Here is a 19,292-nt window from a genome sequence, read left to right as displayed (position 1 = left end):
ATCCAAAAAACATTACAAGAAGGAAAGAAAACTTTTTACAAGTTATAGAAACAGTAAATCTATCCTAAGGGTTTGAAGCGGACGGGTCTTCCGGAGCCTTCACAGACGTATCTTCCGAAGAATCATCCTCAGAGTCTTCCCCAAGATAGACCTTCAAAAGTTGTAGGCCATCATCTGCGGATGCAAACTCCGGAAGCATTTGCTGAAGCGGAAACACTAGGTCATCATGTTCCTTTACTCGCGTAACTCGGGCTTGCTTGACATCAACTCCATGAAGAGGATGATCTCTGAATGTACGGTTGCTCTGAACATACTTCATCCCTTCATGAAAGCCCACAACACGCCCAAGTGAGGAAGAAGCAGACATTGCATTGGCAAAGCTGTCATTTAGCTCCTTACCTCCTTTGATATGGCGAACAACCTGTTAAGACAAAAACATAAGTCCCCAATATCAAAAGGTACGAGTGAAACAACAAATGATAAAGTGTGACTTACAGCATCAACTCCCCGAGTAAGGAACCATTGACGGTCCTGTTCCGCACACTCGGCCCGCGCTCGGAACTCCTTTGATTCCGCGATGGCTTCCTCATGAGCTTGGAGGAGGGAATCATAAGCAATCTGGATTTCAATAGCACTTTGATCCTTAAGTTCAGCCCGCTCCTTCTGCAGCTTTAGCTCCGCTTCAAGATCGTGAATTCGCGCACCTTGAAGGGCTACTTGGTTTTCTAATGAAGTATTAGCCTCTTGAACACGAGCCAATTCATCCCTTTCCCTCTGAGCTTTAGCTCGAGCAGCCTCAAGAAGGGAATTTCGCTTTTCACAAGCTTCTTTCCATCGCCGGGCAGCCTCAGCATTGCGATCCTGCTCGTTTTTCAAGGTGATTTCCGCATCAGATTGTTTCCATTTGGCGGTTTGGGCAGCAACGCGATGCTCCTCAGCCTCCTTCCTGGCAATCTCAGCCGCCCGACGAGCTTCCCCCACCTTCCCGCCTAGAGTACGCCACTCACTTAAGACCTCCTGGCTACCGGCTAAGGCATTAGCCAGATGATAAGCAACATCTGTATGAATTTCGTGGCGGGAAAGATCACGCTGATATGCCATCTCAGCAGGGGGTGCACAATGTTCAACAAATTCCATACAAGTTCTCGGTTGAGAAAACCGATAACCATTGGTAATGCCCCATGGAGGGACAAACAACTCATGTTTGTCACCCAAACCCGTATCCCCGTAATAACGGGAACCCGAGGGCTTAAGGCGAGCCGGGGTGGAAGAAGACTGTTGAGGAGGACGTTGGCGTGGAAGCTCGTCAGTCTGAATATGATCCTCATCAGCAGCAGGACTGTCTTGCTGATCACCACTACCACCCCCACCTTGAAACAAATAATCAAAACGGGTATCACGGCCGGACTGATCGTCCGGACCTCCCGTTGAAATATCAATCGGAGGAGTAGGCGTCTCCTCATCCATAGTAACCCCAGCCTGGGGGAAAGTTGGTTGATCCTCCACGTTAGCAGCATCAGGAGGAGTAGATAGTTTATCCTCTGCCCCTCCCCTTGAAAAAGGGGATGATGGTTTCTCAGTATGAGGAGTGGGTGTTGATAACTTTTCAGATATATCTTCACTAAAAATCAACGAATCTACACAACAAGATTTATACTTAGCAAAATACTAATAAAATAATAATAATAATAATAATAATAATAATAATACAGTATTTAAAGGCTGGCATGTACCTTCAATAGTGTCAAGACGATCAGCAAGGCTATACTGTGGCTTCTTGGGACGGTGTATTTTCCGGTTTTTCTTGGACGGTCCCGCCTCAGAGTCCGCAGCCTTCTCGTTCGTACGACCCGTCTGGGAAGCTAAGAAAACTCTCCTTTGCTCCAATTTTGTCAATAATTGTGAGACAGAGGAAGGTTCAGAAGTATCAAAATCCTCTTCTTCGGAGGCAGGAGACATAGAAACATTACCACCGTCATCACTTGACGATAAGATGGCAACTATCCCGTCCGAAGTAACGGCAGTAAGAGGAGGAGGGTTTAGAATATACGCACCTGTTTCAAAGGTGGCATTTGAGATTACAGGTTCAGCCCAAACTTTCTTCGGAAACAGAAATTGAGATTTAGTTTTGTCAAGAATGGGTTGGTCCCCCGCCTCACGGATACCCTTACGGACACAACCCCTATCCCCAAAAAGAACGTTAAACATGGGACTCCGACCTGAGGAAATAAAAACTTAATCATTCAACGATTCAGAATAAAGAAGAAACAAGTATACAAGGGAACTTACGCTCATGCAAGTCTACAAAAATAGGCTCCATGAATTCCGTCGGCCACAGACGACTCATGCCTGCCCACACCAATGCCTCTTCCGACAAGGCACGCATAGGTGAGGGCTCCATGGTAAGCATGCGATACCATTCACGAACCTCATGAGCAACTGTCACTACCTCCGGGAGAGCAGAATTCACAGGGCGGCGAACCATGGGTAGAGGCACCACGTCCTCGGATTTCCAGAAAAACTTGTTGCGCCAGTCGACGGACAACCTTTCAACCTCATTCCCAAGGCTCTGATCGGAAAATCCTTGGCACGTATACCAGCCATTATGGTTAGCAAGGCGATAGAAAACCGGGAATCGATCTATGTGGGGAACCATATCATGTGCTATGCATACAAATTCATAATGACGATTTCACATCATAGCACGTGGGTGTAGTTGAGATTAATGAATTCCATAAGCGGTCAGAATTCTCTCTAAAAATTTTGTTATAGGAAGACGAAAATTCCCGTGAACAAAATAATCGGCATACAAAGTCATTTTCCCAGGCGGTGGGAAACTGGCTATGGATCCAGGAGCAGGGAACTCTGGCTCCCACTCCGGTGGAATGCCATAAGTCTCTAGCAATTTCTCGTAATCAGAATAGTCCCAAGACACTTCTGTCTCGTCAACCTCAGTTTGAACATTCGACATCTTAGAAAGATTTGATGAGAGAATACAAGAAAGTTCAATGCTTTATCAGAAAAAAAAATTAAGAAGATAATCAAAGCAAAAGAGCGATAAAACTTCAAAAAGAAGGAGTCTCTCCTTATTTATACCCATCGCAGTTAATGCGATGGGATATGAACAGCAGAGAGAGAAAAACATTACCCAACCAGTGACTGCCACGTCACGCGGAAAATTCGAAAAAGAGAAAAAGTTATACATTCGGGTACAGTGACAGCTGTAAAAACGTTCCATCATGTGTTCACGCGCCTGCGAGTACTCAACTTGTCCTTTTTCGTGACTATCCATACAACAGAAGATATTTTCTACCTAACCTACGAACAACAAAAATCCCCAAAACATACGTTAAGTCCAGAAATTTCACCCGCACAAAAGACTTCACGCGGAAGAAACACTGGACTGGGGGGACTTGTAGAGGTAGGGTACCAAAAAGACCCAAATACCCTTAAATACTACCGCGGGTCATAGAGAACCCTCTTATAAACCACCCGCGGGACACTTGGGCCACCCGCATGTTACGAGTAAGGAGGAACGTTCTCATAACACACGCGGAAGCATCCTGGCGTCCTCAAAAGTCATCCGCAAGACAGGACGTATGTCCGCACAAATAACTGGAGGACAGTGCCAGTAGGACAGCTGTCACCATTCAAATACTTTCTAGAAGAAAGGTTCATGATTCTTACTTGGGGAATACTTGACATACTAACCAATGAACAAAGGACACCTCGCCAGGTTGTTATAACCGTGCACATGGTCAGGGTGCGATCCATTCTATCAGCTGGTGACACGTGTCCAGGTTGTTATACCCATGCACATGGGACGTATAGCCCAACCTATCACAAGAAGACACGTGTCCAGGTAGTTATCAAAGATCTTCTAGAAGAGGACAGCTGCACCAATCATCTTCCATCATCCTTCGGCTATAAATACCTTGTCAAACGATATGAGGTATTCATTCATTCACTCACATATATTCTGACTACACTTAGTCTTTATACATCAGTACTTTCTTCATTACGAACGTTACTGATTCTCACGCCGGAGGGTGGTTACAGGAAGACCCCCCCTCTTGTCCTTCATGTAACGAGACTCACTGTGTCTGTTTTGCAGGTTCCGGTCACTGGACTTTAGGAAGCCTTACTCATATCGTGGTAGTAATTATCGTATTGTACCCTGTGGACTCACTGGATCAAGGACCCATACCCGGGGAGTGGATCCGTGTTTCTTCATACACCACTACTCCCACGTTAAGGCCATGTACTTGTATATACTCTTTACCTATAAGAAGTTCAACACTTTGATCTCATATGTTGTTTAAGTGTGCTGACTTTCTTTCAACACCAAAGAGTTTCTTACCTTCTAAGTACACCAAATCGTTGTGAGACACGCCACATGAAAGGCATTTGCTTTACGCGTCGGCGAACACGAATACTTATAAAGTTCAAACAGGTCACGAGTTGAGAACGCATTAATTATTAGATCCTTACACTAACAAGCAATGATATCCCACACCGATTGGGTGAAGTGACACGACTCTAGTAAATGTTCTGCCGTCTCCAAATCCTCCTCGCATATTGGACACAAGACTGAGGTGACCTAAATGCTCCACTTAGCCAATGAAAATAATGAGGGGATCCTTTCCATTCCCACTTGCCACACTAAGATACACACCTTCTTTTGCACAAAACTATTCCATTTGAATGCATACCAACCTTCCACATTCGAGCCCGTAGCAAACTTGTTCTTTATACTCTTCACTGAAAATCCAACCCCCACACGAGTCGATCTTGTTATCCATATAACCGAACCCCTTAACACTGTAATAGTAGCTCCCACAATTCATTGATTCTGGCCAGCAGCTGCCAAGCCCTTAAACTCTATATCCCAATCATAAAGCTACCAATGTATGCGGCGATAATATATCGATTGTCTATTTATTTGCTTATTTGTTTAAACGTTCATTGTACTCTTTGAGCTTCTTGCGGCGTGTGAGTTGTACTATTTATTTGCTTATTTGTTTATTTATTTGTTTGTGAGTTGTCCTTTTTCTTGGTTTATAAAATTTGGCCTTTCCGAAAAAAATCAACACACTAAGCATGTGGAATTCCACATAAATAGTATGCCGATATCTTCACGAAAAGGCTCCATGTATACACTTCATCAAATGTTTAAAAGACAGCTTTTGCGCTCGTCAACCTACCGCTTAGTCTGAGGGGGTGTATTCACATATGTATGTTTAGTCAAATTATAGATTGCATCTATTTAGGAATGATTGTTGTATTTCAAATTATTTGGTATAGCCTCCATGGTGGTTCACAAAGAGGTTTCTGAGTTTATGCTAGCAGTGATTAACTAATATCACATATGCAGACTAGAGCATATAATACGGAAATTTTGTTCGAACCCAATGTTTGTTCGTTGAAACCGTGTTCGCTTCAATAAATGTTGTCTTATCTTGAAAAGGTGACCACGAGACGTGTTTGGTCAAGCACAACCCCTGCTTTATGACTTTGATACACAATTCTTCAGTTTTCTTCGTTTTTCTTCGTGCATCAGCTCGTTTCTTTCTTGAAGACCGGAATACACCTAAAAGCAGAAAATAACATCATAAATAACTATTTCAACTAAAATTTAAAATAAAAATAGTAAAATGAAGATTATTTGATGCCAAAATGATGTATATTTTTATATACATCATGAGCACATGTGATAAGAAAGGGTGGTGTTAAAAATGTACCTGAAGACTTCTTTTGGTTTCGCAATGATTATGCGAATATGTTTTGTTAATAATCCGCATAAATGTCATGTTATCTATGATGTATTCTCCCATTGTGAATTGAGAAGAAGAGAGATCTACACTAGTTATATGATTCTGTGGCTTATAATAACCGAACCCATATTCTTCTTCCTTAATCGAGTTCAACATCACTTTCCCCTCATAGAATGAGCTGAAAAATCCAAATTCATAATGTAACTGCAATTGCGATTTGTATGTTCGCAAGCGCATTTCTTTAATAAACTCCAAGTTTGCCCAGCCCAAACCTTGTAATAAATTTTCCTCAACACCTGCTATAGCTTGGATTTTCACAATGCCTTCAATCTCAAAAGATGTTTGTGATAATAATTTCCAGGCTCCTCAGTCTAAGTGGAGACATTTCTGGATAAAATTTAACTTTTCTTAGGGAAGGCTTATAACCGCGTATGAAACTAACATCAGAGTCGATCGATAATACTCGTAGCGTGCGTGGAGGATGCTCGATTGATATCACCTTATCACAATTATTCATGCTAAGTTTCTCAAGCCTAGGAAGGGTTCCAACACAATTGGGCATTGAAACTATTGGATTATTATCTAAACCTAACTCCTCTAACATGGATAGGCAACTCAAGTCCATTGGAAAGGATTCGTTACACAATTTATTATTCGCTAGTGACAATGTTCTTAACGTGATTGGTGGAGAAATCTCAAAGAACTTCAAATGACTTGGTAGAGCCTCCATTATGGCTCGCAAAGAGGTTTTTGAGTTCACACTAACAACTGATGAACTCATATCACACGTCTCGGCTTGATATTCACGAGAATCACAACCATCTAACAATAGTGTTTTAACCTTATTTAACTTGCCTATGGCTATTGGAACCCTTTTGAGTTTGTAGCAGTAACTTAGATCAATGAGGACAACTTCAACACATTGTTCAAATGATTCACACACCTCAATCAAACATATGCAATATCTAACTATTAACCTCTCAAGTGCAGGAAGTTCTAAAAACCCACCAAGAATATGAAGTTGTTCGCAAAAACTCAGATCAAGAATCTTCAATGATTGATGTGCTCAAAACAGTCAATAAATATTAACTAAATTAAACAAGTAATAAAAACTAGACCTAAGACTCAACTAAACAAAACACAGGCAAGTGAACCGGTCAATTGTACTAAGCTAAGTAAGTCTGGAATATCGAACCCACAGGACTCTATAAATTACGTTAATTAACTAATTAGACTCGACTTACGACACGACTATTTATTATTAATGTTTTAAGGGGGAGTTTAAAACTAATATTAAAATAAGAAAACAAATAAGCAAATAAACGAGAAACAAGCAACCAAACACAAGATCAGAATCAAATAGAGAAGGAATCTACTTAGGTAAGAATCCCATGCATCAACAATCATCAAGCAATTGACAAATAACATGATTATGGAAACTGATTTCTAAACGTATTCATCTAACAAACCCTAAGGACCTTTGACTGAATCAAATGAAATCCCAAAGAACAATTATTAGATTATTAAGCAATCAGTATTATTGATTTCCGCAAAGTCATCAGTTAGGGTTAATTAATAGTATCTATAGCAAGCAATCTTACGAAACACTAAACCCTAGATAACTTGATAAGCTAACATGACATCATGAACATGGATCAACACAATAAGCAAGAATATTGTCACTAACTATCCTAGCATTCAATTGACCAAGACACATGAAAAACTCCTCACCTTACAGCTATTGGAATTTAGCAAAACATTTAAAACCCTAACCAACTATCAACAAGCTTCTATGATCTAATGGACCCATTTAATCACAATAATCAAAACACCAAGTAATGATTTAAACATAAACCTTAAATCTAAAGAACACAATCAAAAGATAAAAGATCTATGTGAAACAATAGTTAACAATCAATCAAGATAATAAATACTTATATGCATCATGAAAACAAAATTAAGTCTTTACTATTAAATAACGAAATCCATAATCAAACAATTATCCAAAGCAAGAATCAAGCGTCAAACATGTTCATCAAACCTAGGTAGACATGAAGTCTAGCCTAGAAACATTATTAAAAACAATCCTAAACAAGTATTAAAAACAAAGAGGAAAGCCATGACAAATAATGAATAAGGAACGAAAGTTAGAGCGATAAAACCCTTTGCGATTGATCCTTGAACACACGGATGAAAGAACTCTTGATCCTCCTTGGTTTCTCCTCTAGAGCAGGTGTGGGATGTCTGGAAACTTAAATAATTTCGTTCATAGGGTTTTAGGGTTTATATATATGTTTAAACACCTCCTTCCTAATATAAAATAGGTTAAAACAAGCCCACTAGGCCCACTAGAAGATAAAATAGACATGGTAACTGATTCTTGAACATTCTTGGCAGCCTTGGGACATGTTGGAATCTACCACATGCTTCTTGAATGGTATGACCTGATCGCGTAGCTCGAACATGACATTTTCTGACGTTTTTCGACTTTCAGCTCGTTTGTCTCGTTTTTGCGTACCGGCTTCATCCGAGCTCCGTTTTAGCTGATTCTTTTTCCATTTGACTCGTTTTCTCGCTCTCTTCAACATGGGACCTATCACATACACAAACATGTAATTTAATGCAATAATAACAAAATAACCGTTAACGTTTAAGCACAAAATAACATAAACACTATTAGGAAAACATGTGTGTTTTACATCACATCAACATGAAAACAAATCGAAACGCTAAGTGGAACAATCATGTAATCATTAACGAGCAAAACGTACTTAAACTTCGCATGAAAAGATAGAAAGAATTAAGTAAAACATGCAAGACACCAAAAGAGTTAAAACACGATAAATATATAAAACTTGACTCAAAACCTAAATTAATAAAAGATAAACAAAACTCAAACTTAAACGAACTTAAAACATTAAGGAAACACAACTTTACACGGGATTCGAGATGTATAAATACATGTATATCAATTATCCTAGCAATCCTTTGTCTTTTGACATGTCAAAAGATTCAATATTGCTATAGGACATGTCAAGAGCAACCAGATTCTCCAATGGTAATTTTAAAGACAAGGACTTAAAGGGAATCCATGCATGCACAACCATCTTAATTATTCCGGTAAGTTCTCAAAAAATTCATTTATTTGCACATAATTGAGTTGCAATAGCATTAGATTATCCATCTTACTAAATGAGTCCAATTTTAGATCACATGATCTGTGAAACTTCTTTTTGTCAAGCATTCTCATGTCAAGAACAAGGCCTAAAAGATTTCTCTTACCCTACAAAGAAAGGGAATGCAAACATATAAAAATAAATGTTATATACATTAGGGTTGTTCAAAAAATTTGCGGCTCGCTTGAAAAAAACTTTTTGTAAACGAGCCGAGCCAGAGACCAATCTGTTTATCTTTTATATACATGTATATTAAAGAAAAATGATCTTTTTGTCTTTTATATATCAATGTGTAAAAAAATTAAATTTTTATTAAAGTAACAGGCCACGAGAGGGCTCGATCTCAAGCTCGATAAAATAAACGGGTCGAGCCAGCTCATTTAACTTCGATCTTAATTGGGGCCGAGGTCAACATGGCGCAGCTCAAGTCGTCTCGTTTATAACCCTGATATACAAGTGTGTAGACCATAAAATACTTAGATCATGCATGTGTAGGGATATAAACGAACCAAACGTTTAGAGAACTGTTCGTAAACCATTAGACGGGAAGTTCTTTTATGTTCGTTCGTTTGATAAATGAACGAACATGAACAACTCTCTCGTTCGTTCAGTTGTGAGTTGTGTTTGTTCGATAATGTTTTCATGAGCGTTCTTTCATGTTCATTTGTATATTTGCTCATTAAAGTTTTTTGTACATTTATTTATTTGATCTAAACATTTTATATTCTCTAACTTATTACCACTAACACAAAATACTAAACCATATTCTCACATTGAAGAATGCATCGATCTTAATCTCTTTGTTCTGCCGATTTTATTTGTGTTCGTTTGTGTTCGTGAACTATCCATGAACACATGTATATCCTTAATGAACAAACACAAACATAAAATCTTCTTCGGTAAGTGTTCTTGAACATATTATAATTTCCTTAACAAACGAACATAAACAAGGTCTTGTTCGTGCTCGTTCGTTTCGTTTGCAGCGTACTAAAAAAATATACATGGCTTTCTACCTTTTCTTGTTTCAACACTTTGAATGGCTCCTCATGACACCATAATCGACTCCACTTCCATGGCTTGCTAGGTGATTCTAGACGTATTAAATCTCTTCCCATCTCTTGAACTAGTTGATGCATCAATAACTCATTATTCCGTCCGATACTAAGCAGACATCTGTCAATGAGATTCGTGATCCCAGTTCTTGTCTTTATATCACACGCATTTAATATTATTTCAGTTAAATCTTTATCTTTTCCCACAAAGAAACATGCAATATGCTTAAACAGTTCCTTATCATTTTCAGTTGGCAAAGAATTAAAGCTTAATTGCAAAGCCTTTTTAATGCGGGAATCAATTTCTTTATTTAGCCCTTGAATGCACTCTTCCCAATACTCTACATCTCGGTTATGCAGAGACCTACCAAAAACTTCAAGAGCTAATAGATGTCCTTCACAGTATTTCACAATCTTTTTTGAGACATCTTTGTAACCTTCTTTGATAGGATCCTTGCACTTGAATGCGTGAATGTGTGAATGCGTAAAATCTCTAGTGATTCCGTCTCACATAAGCCTTTAAGTAATACCTTCGTATGCTTGGATATAACTTGTGGGTTAAATATTGCACATCTTTCTGTTAAAGATGCATTCTTTGTTGTAACTATGATTTTACTTCCAGGATGTAAGCATTTATTTCCAAGTAAAGCATCTAACTGGTATACACTATCAATATCATCCAACACTATATATATATATACCTTTTTACGCGCTATTACATTCTCAATCTTTAGAGGTGTATACAGATACTTCGTTGACATGTAACAATTTCTTTTTTGAAATGTCTTCGTGAAGTTGCTTCTGTAAATCAAGCAATCCATTGAAGTGTTGATTACATCTTGCATTGATACCTTCAATAAAGCTGCTTTCGTGGAACATACTAAACTGCAACCGATATATATACTTGGCCAAAGATGTCTTACCAATCCCACCAATGCCTACAATTGTTAGAATGTCGGCAGCATGACAAGATCCATCATTCAACCATGAAGTAATGAATCAAATATGATGGTTCATTCCTATAAGTAGTGGCAAGGTGTTATTTAAGGGTACACCTAATCTACGATGGAGGTCGGTAACAACTTCTTTAATAATCTCGGCCTCTTTCCTGAAAATTAACTATGGTGAGAAACATGAAACATCATTTTACTTCTTTTTTTTTCCAGTTATTTCTTTGTGTCAATGCTTAGTAATCCTATATTGCAAAACTGAATTTATTATTTAAGTTATCATTAATTTTGTATGTTAGTTGTTATTTTATCTGCAATTTGAATATTAGCTTGAGACCCGTATACGACATGGTCAACGGATGAAAAAATAATATTTAGTAATTAAACTCGTGAATTTTAGGCAACGATAACATACAACAATAAAATTAATACAATTAATATACCTACCCTTTGCATCTTTCCCTTTTAAGTCCACAACTTGTGTGAGTGCATTCTTCCAAAGCTCCATCTTTTGAGCCATTTGACTTCTTTTATCTACACATGCCTCCATCCTTTGTTTATGTTGAAAATAATTAAAATAAGAAAAAGATTGTGGGATCAGTCAAACATCATCTCCCGAAATAGACACAATCACAGCTCGTTTACAACCATATATGCTTCCTATAATTGTGTTGTTTCCAATTATGTAAAAGTTATGTATTATATATTGGGATCTTCCCATCATTGTAAATCATCAGAAAATAATATCAATTCAATGAATTCAATGTCCATGATTTACAACATGGTATCAGATCAGTAAGACGATCTGAAAAAAAAAAACATGTCCTCGCCATGACAGAAGCCAGCGGCGATGATCTCTCAATCCAACTCGCAAACCTACTCAGAAACAACCTCAACATCCAACATCAAAACTCGAAGCAAACCCTTTCTGATAGCTTGAAGATTAGTCTCAAGCTTAATAGTACGAATTATGCCCTATGGGCCCGAATGATTCGGGTCGCCATAGGGGCCAAATCCAAAAACCTATTAAACCACCTCTCAGGAGACCCTACACCACCAAAACCGCCCAATGAGCAATATAACCAGTGGGAACTGGACGATTTGGTCGTGTTTTCTTGGCTCATACAAAACATTGAACCGAATCTAGCAAGTAACCTCACCGAGTTTCCCACCGCAAAAGCATTGTGGGATGCCTTAGTGGTCACTTATAGCAATGTGAAAGACAAACTACAAACCTTTGACTTACATGTGAAAGCAAACGACTTCAAACAAAACGGCTCACCTCTCGAAGACTTCTGGATTATTTTGCAAGGTATATGGGGCGAGATCGATCGGAGAGATCCAAATCCGATGACATGTGCGGTTGACATAGCAACATACAACAAGATCAGGTCAGAACAGAAGTTGTTTCAATTTTTAAATGCCCTTGACCGCCAGTTTGACCCTGTAAAACGGGAGATTCTTCGGTGGGATCCACTACCCTCGGCAAAGGGAGCCTACGCGGCTGTTAGGAAAGAGATGGCACACCAAGGAATCCTCAGAACCATCTCCGACTCACCCTCACAGCCCGGCGTGGCAGCAGGACTGGTTTCCGGCGGATCTCCAGAAACCGATGGTCTAGGGCTTGCTACAAAAAGCCATCCTCGCTGGTCAAACCTCACCGGGAAGCCATCATTCCAAACTGACAAATCAAGATTAAAATGCACCCACTGTGGTATGACAAAACATTCTAAATATCAGTGCTTCAAACTAGTGGGTTACCCCGAATGGTGGAGCAATGGCCACAAGAAACCCAATCTGCATACCAGACACGAAGAGGCAGCCACCAGTGGCAGCGCTAACGTCGCCGGCAGCAGCGCCAATATAGCCGGCAGTGGCGATGGAACAGATGTTGTTCGGGAAGGCACAACTGACAGACAGAACCAAGGCGGTGCAGGTAACGGGTTTGAGAACTTAATCTCAAACCCTCTTATATCAAACCAATATTTCTTGAATCCTCAAAGTCCAAGAAAGTCACAAAATACCCCTGAACATTTTGCAAATATAGTACAAAAAGGCTATAAAAAACATAACGGGTGGATATTTGATTGTGGGGCCACCGATACAATGACATATGATTTATCTGACATTACCTCTGTCAATAAACGAAAAAATTTTATATTCAAACAACAAACGGGGGGGGGGGGGGATTATGCATGTAAAAGGAGGAGGAACAATTGAAGTATCCCCAACAATGAAACTTCCAAACTGTCATTTTGTTCCGTCTTTATCACACAAGCTTCTATCAATTAGTCATGTGACGAAGGAGCTTAACTGTACGGTTCTAATGCATCCAACGTTTTGTATTTTACAGGACATCAGGACTGGGATGATCATTGGGCGTGGCACTAAACGGGGTGGATTGTACTATGTGGATGAGGTGACTCAAAGTGGTACTGTGATGCTTGCACATGGAACTACAAATAGAGAAGCATGGCTTTGGCATAGAAGATTGGGGAACCCGTCCACTGGTTATTTACATCTTTTATTTCCTAAGTTATTTCCTTCAAATAAAACGATAGACTGTGAAACATGTGTTTTAGCCAAAAGCCATAGACAAACATTTAAACCAAGTAATACCAGGGTTGATTTACCGTTTTCTTTAGTTCATTCTGATGTTTGGGGTCCAACAAAGGTCAGTGGTGGCCAAAACTTTCGGTTTTTATTGTAATTTGTGGATGATTGTACTCGAATGGCGTGGATTTACCTTCTAAAACAAAAATCAGAGGTTTTTGAAAAATTCACTTTATTTCACACCATGATCCAAACTCAATACAAAACCAATATCCAAATATTACGGTCCGATAATGGAGGTGAATTTGTAAATGCCTCTATGAAAGATTTTTTTCAGAAAAAGGGAATGATTCACCAAACCATCTGTCCTAGACATTCCGAACAGAATAGGTTGGTTGAACGAAAAAACCGCATTTTACTAGAAATAACACGTGCCCTTATGCTTGAGTCCAACGTCCCTAAATCTTTTTAGTCAGAAGCTCTAGCCACGGCAACCTACTTAATTAACCGATTACCCACCAAGGCCCTCCAATTCAAAACCCCGTTGCAAACCTTATCCTCCTTCTTTAAACTCCCCTCAATCCTTACACTCGAACCACGAGTCTTTGGTTCAACTGTGTTTGCTCATATACCCAAAGTCGAACGAACCAAGCTTGACCCATGTGCAGAAAAATGTGTCTTCGTTGGCTACGGTGTGAACCAGAAAGGATATCGATGTTACAGTCCAAAACGGGGGTACCGTAATTACCACCATGAATTGTGATTTTTTGGAAACAGAATACTTCTATAATAACCAACATCGTGATCAGGGGGAGAGACACAAATGACACACCGAGTTGGTTAAAGTGGCTTCCTTATTCAAATACATTTGAAGACGAGTCATCTCATACGACAACACAACCACCAAATAGTGCCATCCATGATCCTCCCAACCTGGAGTCCAAGGTAAGTAACTCTCAAACCTCAGAAACGTTTATTATTTCTAACAATGAGGAACATGAGATGACAGTAGAACAAGTTGACACTCCCGAACTCGATGAAGAAACTCATGAAGAAATAACCGTGGAACATAACGTTGACCAGGAAACAACACAAGAGAAATATGTGCTACCGCCCAGAGCAAACCGAGGTATTCCCCCAAAACGATACTCTCCAGAAAAAGAGGCTAAACAATCCAAATACCCTATGGCAAACATTGCTACAGGGAACCTGTCAAATGAAGCGAAAGCCTTTATTATCTCTCTATGCGCCGAAAAAACTCCAAGTACTCTAAAAGAAGCTATGGAGTCAGTACATTGGAAAGAGGCCATGGAAACTGAGATGCAAGCACTGAATAAGAATGATACATGGGAGGTGTGTACTCTTCCACCGGGTAAAAAACCCGTTGGATGCCGGTGGGTTATTCAATTAAGCATAAACCGGATGGAACAATTGAAAGATACAAGGCCCGACTAGTCGCGAAAGGCTATACACAGACATATGGAATTGATTATTCTGAAACATTCTCTCCGGTTGCTAAGATGGACACGATTAGAATTCTGTTTTCTGTGGCTGCAAATAGAGGTTGGCCTCTTCACCAGTTTGATGTGAAAAATGCATTCCTCCATGGAGAACTAAAAGAAGAAGTATACATGGAAGGACCCCCTGGATTCGAATGGAACTTTAAGGAACGGGAAGTATGTCGGTTAAAAAAATCTCTCTATGGGTTAAAGCAATCACCTCGTGTTGGTTTGGAAGATTCACTCTTGCAATGAATAAATATGGGTTTAATCAGAGTAATGCAGATCACACGTTGTTCCTCAAACGGAAAAATGGTCTTATAACATGTCTGATCATATACGTTGATGACATGATAATTACCGGTGATGACAAGGAAGAAATGGAGAAATTAAAAAGAAGCTTGTTTGCAGAATTTGAATGAAAAACTTGGGAAGGTTAAATTACTTTCTCGGTATTGAGGTAATAAGATCAAAACAGGGTATTTTCATCTTCCAAAAGAAGTATATTCTTGATCTCCTTGCAGAGACAGGTATGATAGATTGTAAACTGGCAGAAACCCCAATGAGAACAAACCATAAAATCCACATGGAGCCTGAAGCAGATTTGTCAGATAAAGAAAGATATCAAAGACTGGTGGGAAAGTTAATATATCTCTCTCACACACGGCCTGATATAGCCTATGCTGTTGGGGTTGTAAGCCAATTCATGCACCAACCCCAAACTGCTCACATGGAGGCGGTCGTGAGGATCATCAGGTACCTCAAAGGAACAACGGGCCATGGAGTATTATTTAAACCCAACGGTCATTTAGAAATACAAGCCTATACCGATGCTGACTGGGCCGGAGATGTAGGAGATCGTAGATCCACGTCAGGTTACTTTACCTTAGTCGGAGGAAATCTCGTAACATGGAGGAGTAAGAAGCAGAAAGTTGTAGCCCTTTCTAGTGCGGAAGCCGAATTTAGAGGAATTGCACGAGGAATAAGTGAGGTTTTATTCATAAAAAAGCTCCTAACTGAAATCGGATTTCCCCCAAAGAAAAGCATCAAACTCATGTGTGATAATAAAGCTGCAATTCAAATCTCCGAAAACCCGGTACAACATGATCGGACAAAACATATAGAAGTTGACAGGAACCTTATTAAAGAAAAAATTGAAGCTGGAATCATTGAGCTCCCGTTTGTTCAATCAAAAGATCAACTAGCTGATATACTAACGAAGGCGGTTAACGGGAGAATCTTCAACTTTTGTCGAAGCAAGTTAAGTATTGGAAACCCCACTACTCAACTTGAGGGGGAGTGTTGAAAATAATTAAAATAAGAAAAAGATTGTGGGATCAGTCAAACATCATCTCCCGAAGTAGACACAATCACAGCTCGTTTACAGCCATATATGCTTCCTATAATTGTGTTTGTTTCCAATTATGTAAAAGTTATGTATTATATATTGGGATCTTCCTCTCATTGTAAATCATCAGAAAATAATATAAATTCAATGAATTCAATGTCCATGATTTACAACAGTTTATGCTTTGCCATTGCTTCCCCAAAGCTGCCTTGTTGCTTCCTGACGTCGGTTGGCTCGACATCATAGAAGATAGGGATAACGGTTTGGTTAAAGTTCTTCTTTTGCTCGAGGATTAATACCAGTTCCTCTAGGCACCAAGTGGATGAAGCATAATTTTTGGATAACACGATAATAGATGCTCTACTTGACTTGATTGCACTCTCCAATTCCGGTTTCAGTGGCTCTCCGAATTCTATCTCTTCATCATCCAAAAACGTGCTGAAACCGGCATCCAAAAGGGCGTTGTAGAGGTGATCGGTGAAACTATTGCGAGTGTCAGCACCTCTGAAACTTAAAAATACATCATATCTATGATTACGATCATGATTATGAGTTGTTGGTAAAGAGTATAAACATCCATGCAAAACTTCAGTAAGAACAACCATTATGAGTTATAGGAAGCTATGAGTGATTTGGATATAATGGTGATCAATTTGTTAATGGTTTCTTGTCTTTAAATGAACTAGAAGTTTCGGTAATTGGACTTTCACAAGATTGAAAAGTCAAAAGTACATTTAAGATGATAGTGCCTAGAGCTTTCTGACTTTGATTTCCGGAATTTTTTTTAACTCACTCTAACTCATTTTTGACCATGTGTTAACAAGTGTAACACGTTACTTTTTTTTATATTTGTTTTCATATTTGTAACTCACGCCATAAAAGACGTATTAAACTTTCCAGCACATGGTCAAAATAAGTTAAGCCTCCAAAAACATAGTATAAAATGTGTTAGCCTCTTATTTATTTTTTAATTATTATATTAATATAACTAATTATACTTACATTTGATTTTTCTTTTATAACTTTTAATATATAAAGTTCTATATTATTTCAAATATACCGATAAGACATTTATTTTTATATAATAATCCATTTTTTAGTACTTGTTCAGGACATTTGTTCAGGACATCTGAAATCCCCAAAACGGTTTGTTCAGCGTAAAAACCTTTTGTTTCCAAATTAACTCTTATTGATGTTTTCAAAGTGATCAATATTAAACTTGAGCCAATACAAAATCTTATAATACATTTTGTTTTTAATCATTATAATCAGTTACTCCTTATTTGAACCCTTGACAATCATTTGCATTGAGGTAATGGCGATCCACACAAACATTTGTTGTGTACGAACGAAGAGTTATCGAATTCGAAGCCTTCTGATCGATACTTTAGTTTCCAAGGTGAAGGAATCTTGCCACATAACCTATTATAACTAACATTAAGACTTTGCAACATGTAAGCTTCCAATATTTGAGATGGTATCTCCCCATATATCTTGTTATGTGATATATCCAATGTCACCAACGAGTCAACCATGAAGCTAACTCGTGACAAATCGAACTCAAAGTTGTTTTGTGAGATGTCGATCACGCTTGTATTCTTCCATGAACCGAACAACATCGATGCATCACCGGACAAGTTGTTTCTCGACACCTCAAACCTATAGATTATCATGTTACCGATTGATTTAGGGATTTCACCCGATAACATGTTATGAGATAAACCTATTCCTTGTAAAGCCGGAGACGTGAGGTGACCGAATGACTCAGGGATTGAGCCTGTGAGCCGGTTACGACTAAGCTCTAGCCCGATCATATTTGGTAGTGTGGCTAGTGAGGGTGGGATTGGGCCTGATAAGTTATTAAACGAAAGATCGAGAATCATGACACTTTTGTGCTCGGAAAGAAACGAAGGCACGTGGCCTGATACATTGGTCCAGCTTATGTCGAAAAACGTTACATGTTTGAGTTTTGTGACGGCTCGGGGAATTTCACCGATAAGAAATGGCATTTTGTGAAGTCGAAAGGTTTAGAGGTATGTTAAGTCCCCGATTGCATCGGGAATTGTGCCTGCGAGGTCAGAGTTTGTGAGGGAAAAGTCAATGACACGATTTGTGGTCTTGTCACAATCGAATATGTCGCAACAATCACGATCTGAGGTCCACATTGGTAAGAGTTCAGGGCCATTTGAGAAGCCGTTTTTGAATTTGAGGATGGCGGCTTTGTCATCGGGGTGGCAACGCTCCGCCATAACGATCACAGGAGAGAGTAGAAGTAAAAAAAAGTAGCATTGACATATTTAGTGATTATGATAGCTGTGGATTTGAAATGGATGATGAAGCTCTTTATATGTGGATTTTGAGCTAATGGATGAGTTGTAAGGTTGGAACAAGTCAAAACCGGTGAACTACAAAGTTTGACTTTTCTATGTTATTTTAATTTGTTATACTAGATAGGGGTGAGCGTTAACTAAACAGAAAACTGACAAAACCGAACAAAAATTAACCGATAACCGGATATGTATGAAAATGTATACTTTTATGTAACAGATTTATTTGAAGGGGTTTATGTTGTTTCTTCTTTTGGAATTCAACTGCATATTCTATATTTAGCTATTATGATGCAAGTGAATATACAAAACATTAACTATTTATATAAACAATATTATTTTATTATATAGGTAATGATACCAAGGAGATAAAATCATGGTTGTCGTAAAGAGATTAAATCATGGTTGTCGTTCAAAAAAAAAATCATGGTCAAACTTTGACGTATTTGTAGCCACTAGGAGTGTAGTTTAATTTGCTGGCATGCATTAGCAAGCGGGAGACATTATCTACACTTCCACACATAGCACTTGAATTTCATATTTTAAGTTTAGCTAAACTGGATATATCAACAATACATTTTGATGTAGCAATTCTACACACATAATAAACTTT

The 19,292-nt window shown here is 38.8% G+C and overlaps 2 protein-coding genes across 2 annotated transcripts; both read right to left on the bottom strand.

The window, feature by feature from the left end:
- Positions 1–5,506: 5,506 nt before the first annotated feature.
- Positions 5,507–10,847, bottom strand: LOC143559886 (disease resistance protein Roq1-like). Its single transcript, XM_077048322.1, has 5 exons — positions 10,533–10,847; positions 9,964–10,461; positions 6,274–6,822; positions 5,742–5,978; positions 5,507–5,590 (listed from the first exon to the last, which is right to left on the bottom strand). The coding sequence occupies exons 1-5, from the start codon at positions 10,845–10,847 to the stop codon at positions 5,507–5,509; spliced, it is 1,683 nt and encodes a 560-aa protein (XP_076904437.1).
- Positions 10,848–17,650: 6,803 nt separating this feature from the next.
- On the bottom strand, positions 17,651–18,885 carry LOC143559874 (uncharacterized). The gene has a single exon (XM_077048312.1). The coding sequence runs from the start codon at positions 18,359–18,361 to the stop codon at positions 17,651–17,653; it is 711 nt and encodes a 236-aa protein (XP_076904427.1). The 5' UTR covers positions 18,362–18,885.
- Positions 18,886–19,292: the final 407 nt, after the last annotated feature.

This window comes from Bidens hawaiensis, unplaced genomic scaffold (genome assembly GCF_021521415.1).
Source record: "Bidens hawaiensis isolate Kalapana, Puna unplaced genomic scaffold, B.hawaiensis_p1.1 tig00020106_1, whole genome shotgun sequence".
In the NCBI taxonomy this organism is placed as follows: Eukaryota; Viridiplantae; Streptophyta; class Magnoliopsida; order Asterales; family Asteraceae; genus Bidens; species Bidens hawaiensis.
The sequence above is the reverse complement of the archived record's forward strand: the minus strand, read 5'-3'. Positions and strand labels throughout refer to the sequence as shown.

Excerpts from the sequence above, each read along its gene's own strand:
- LOC143559886 (XM_077048322.1), bottom strand. The coding sequence starts at position 10,847 with ATGCAAGATGTAATCAACACTTCAATGGATTGCTTGATTTACAGAAGC. Across the intron at positions 5,979-6,273 it reads GCATGAATAATTGTGATAAG|TTACATTATGAATTTGGATT; the intron begins GTGATATCAATC and ends TCGCAATTGCAG. Across the intron at positions 5,591-5,741 it reads AAACCAAAAGAAGTCTTCAG|GTGTATTCCGGTCTTCAAGA; the intron begins GTACATTTTTAA and ends TTCTGCTTTTAG.
- LOC143559874 (XM_077048312.1), bottom strand. The coding sequence starts at position 18,361 with ATGCCATTTCTTATCGGTGAAATTCCCCGAGCCGTCACAAAACTCAAA.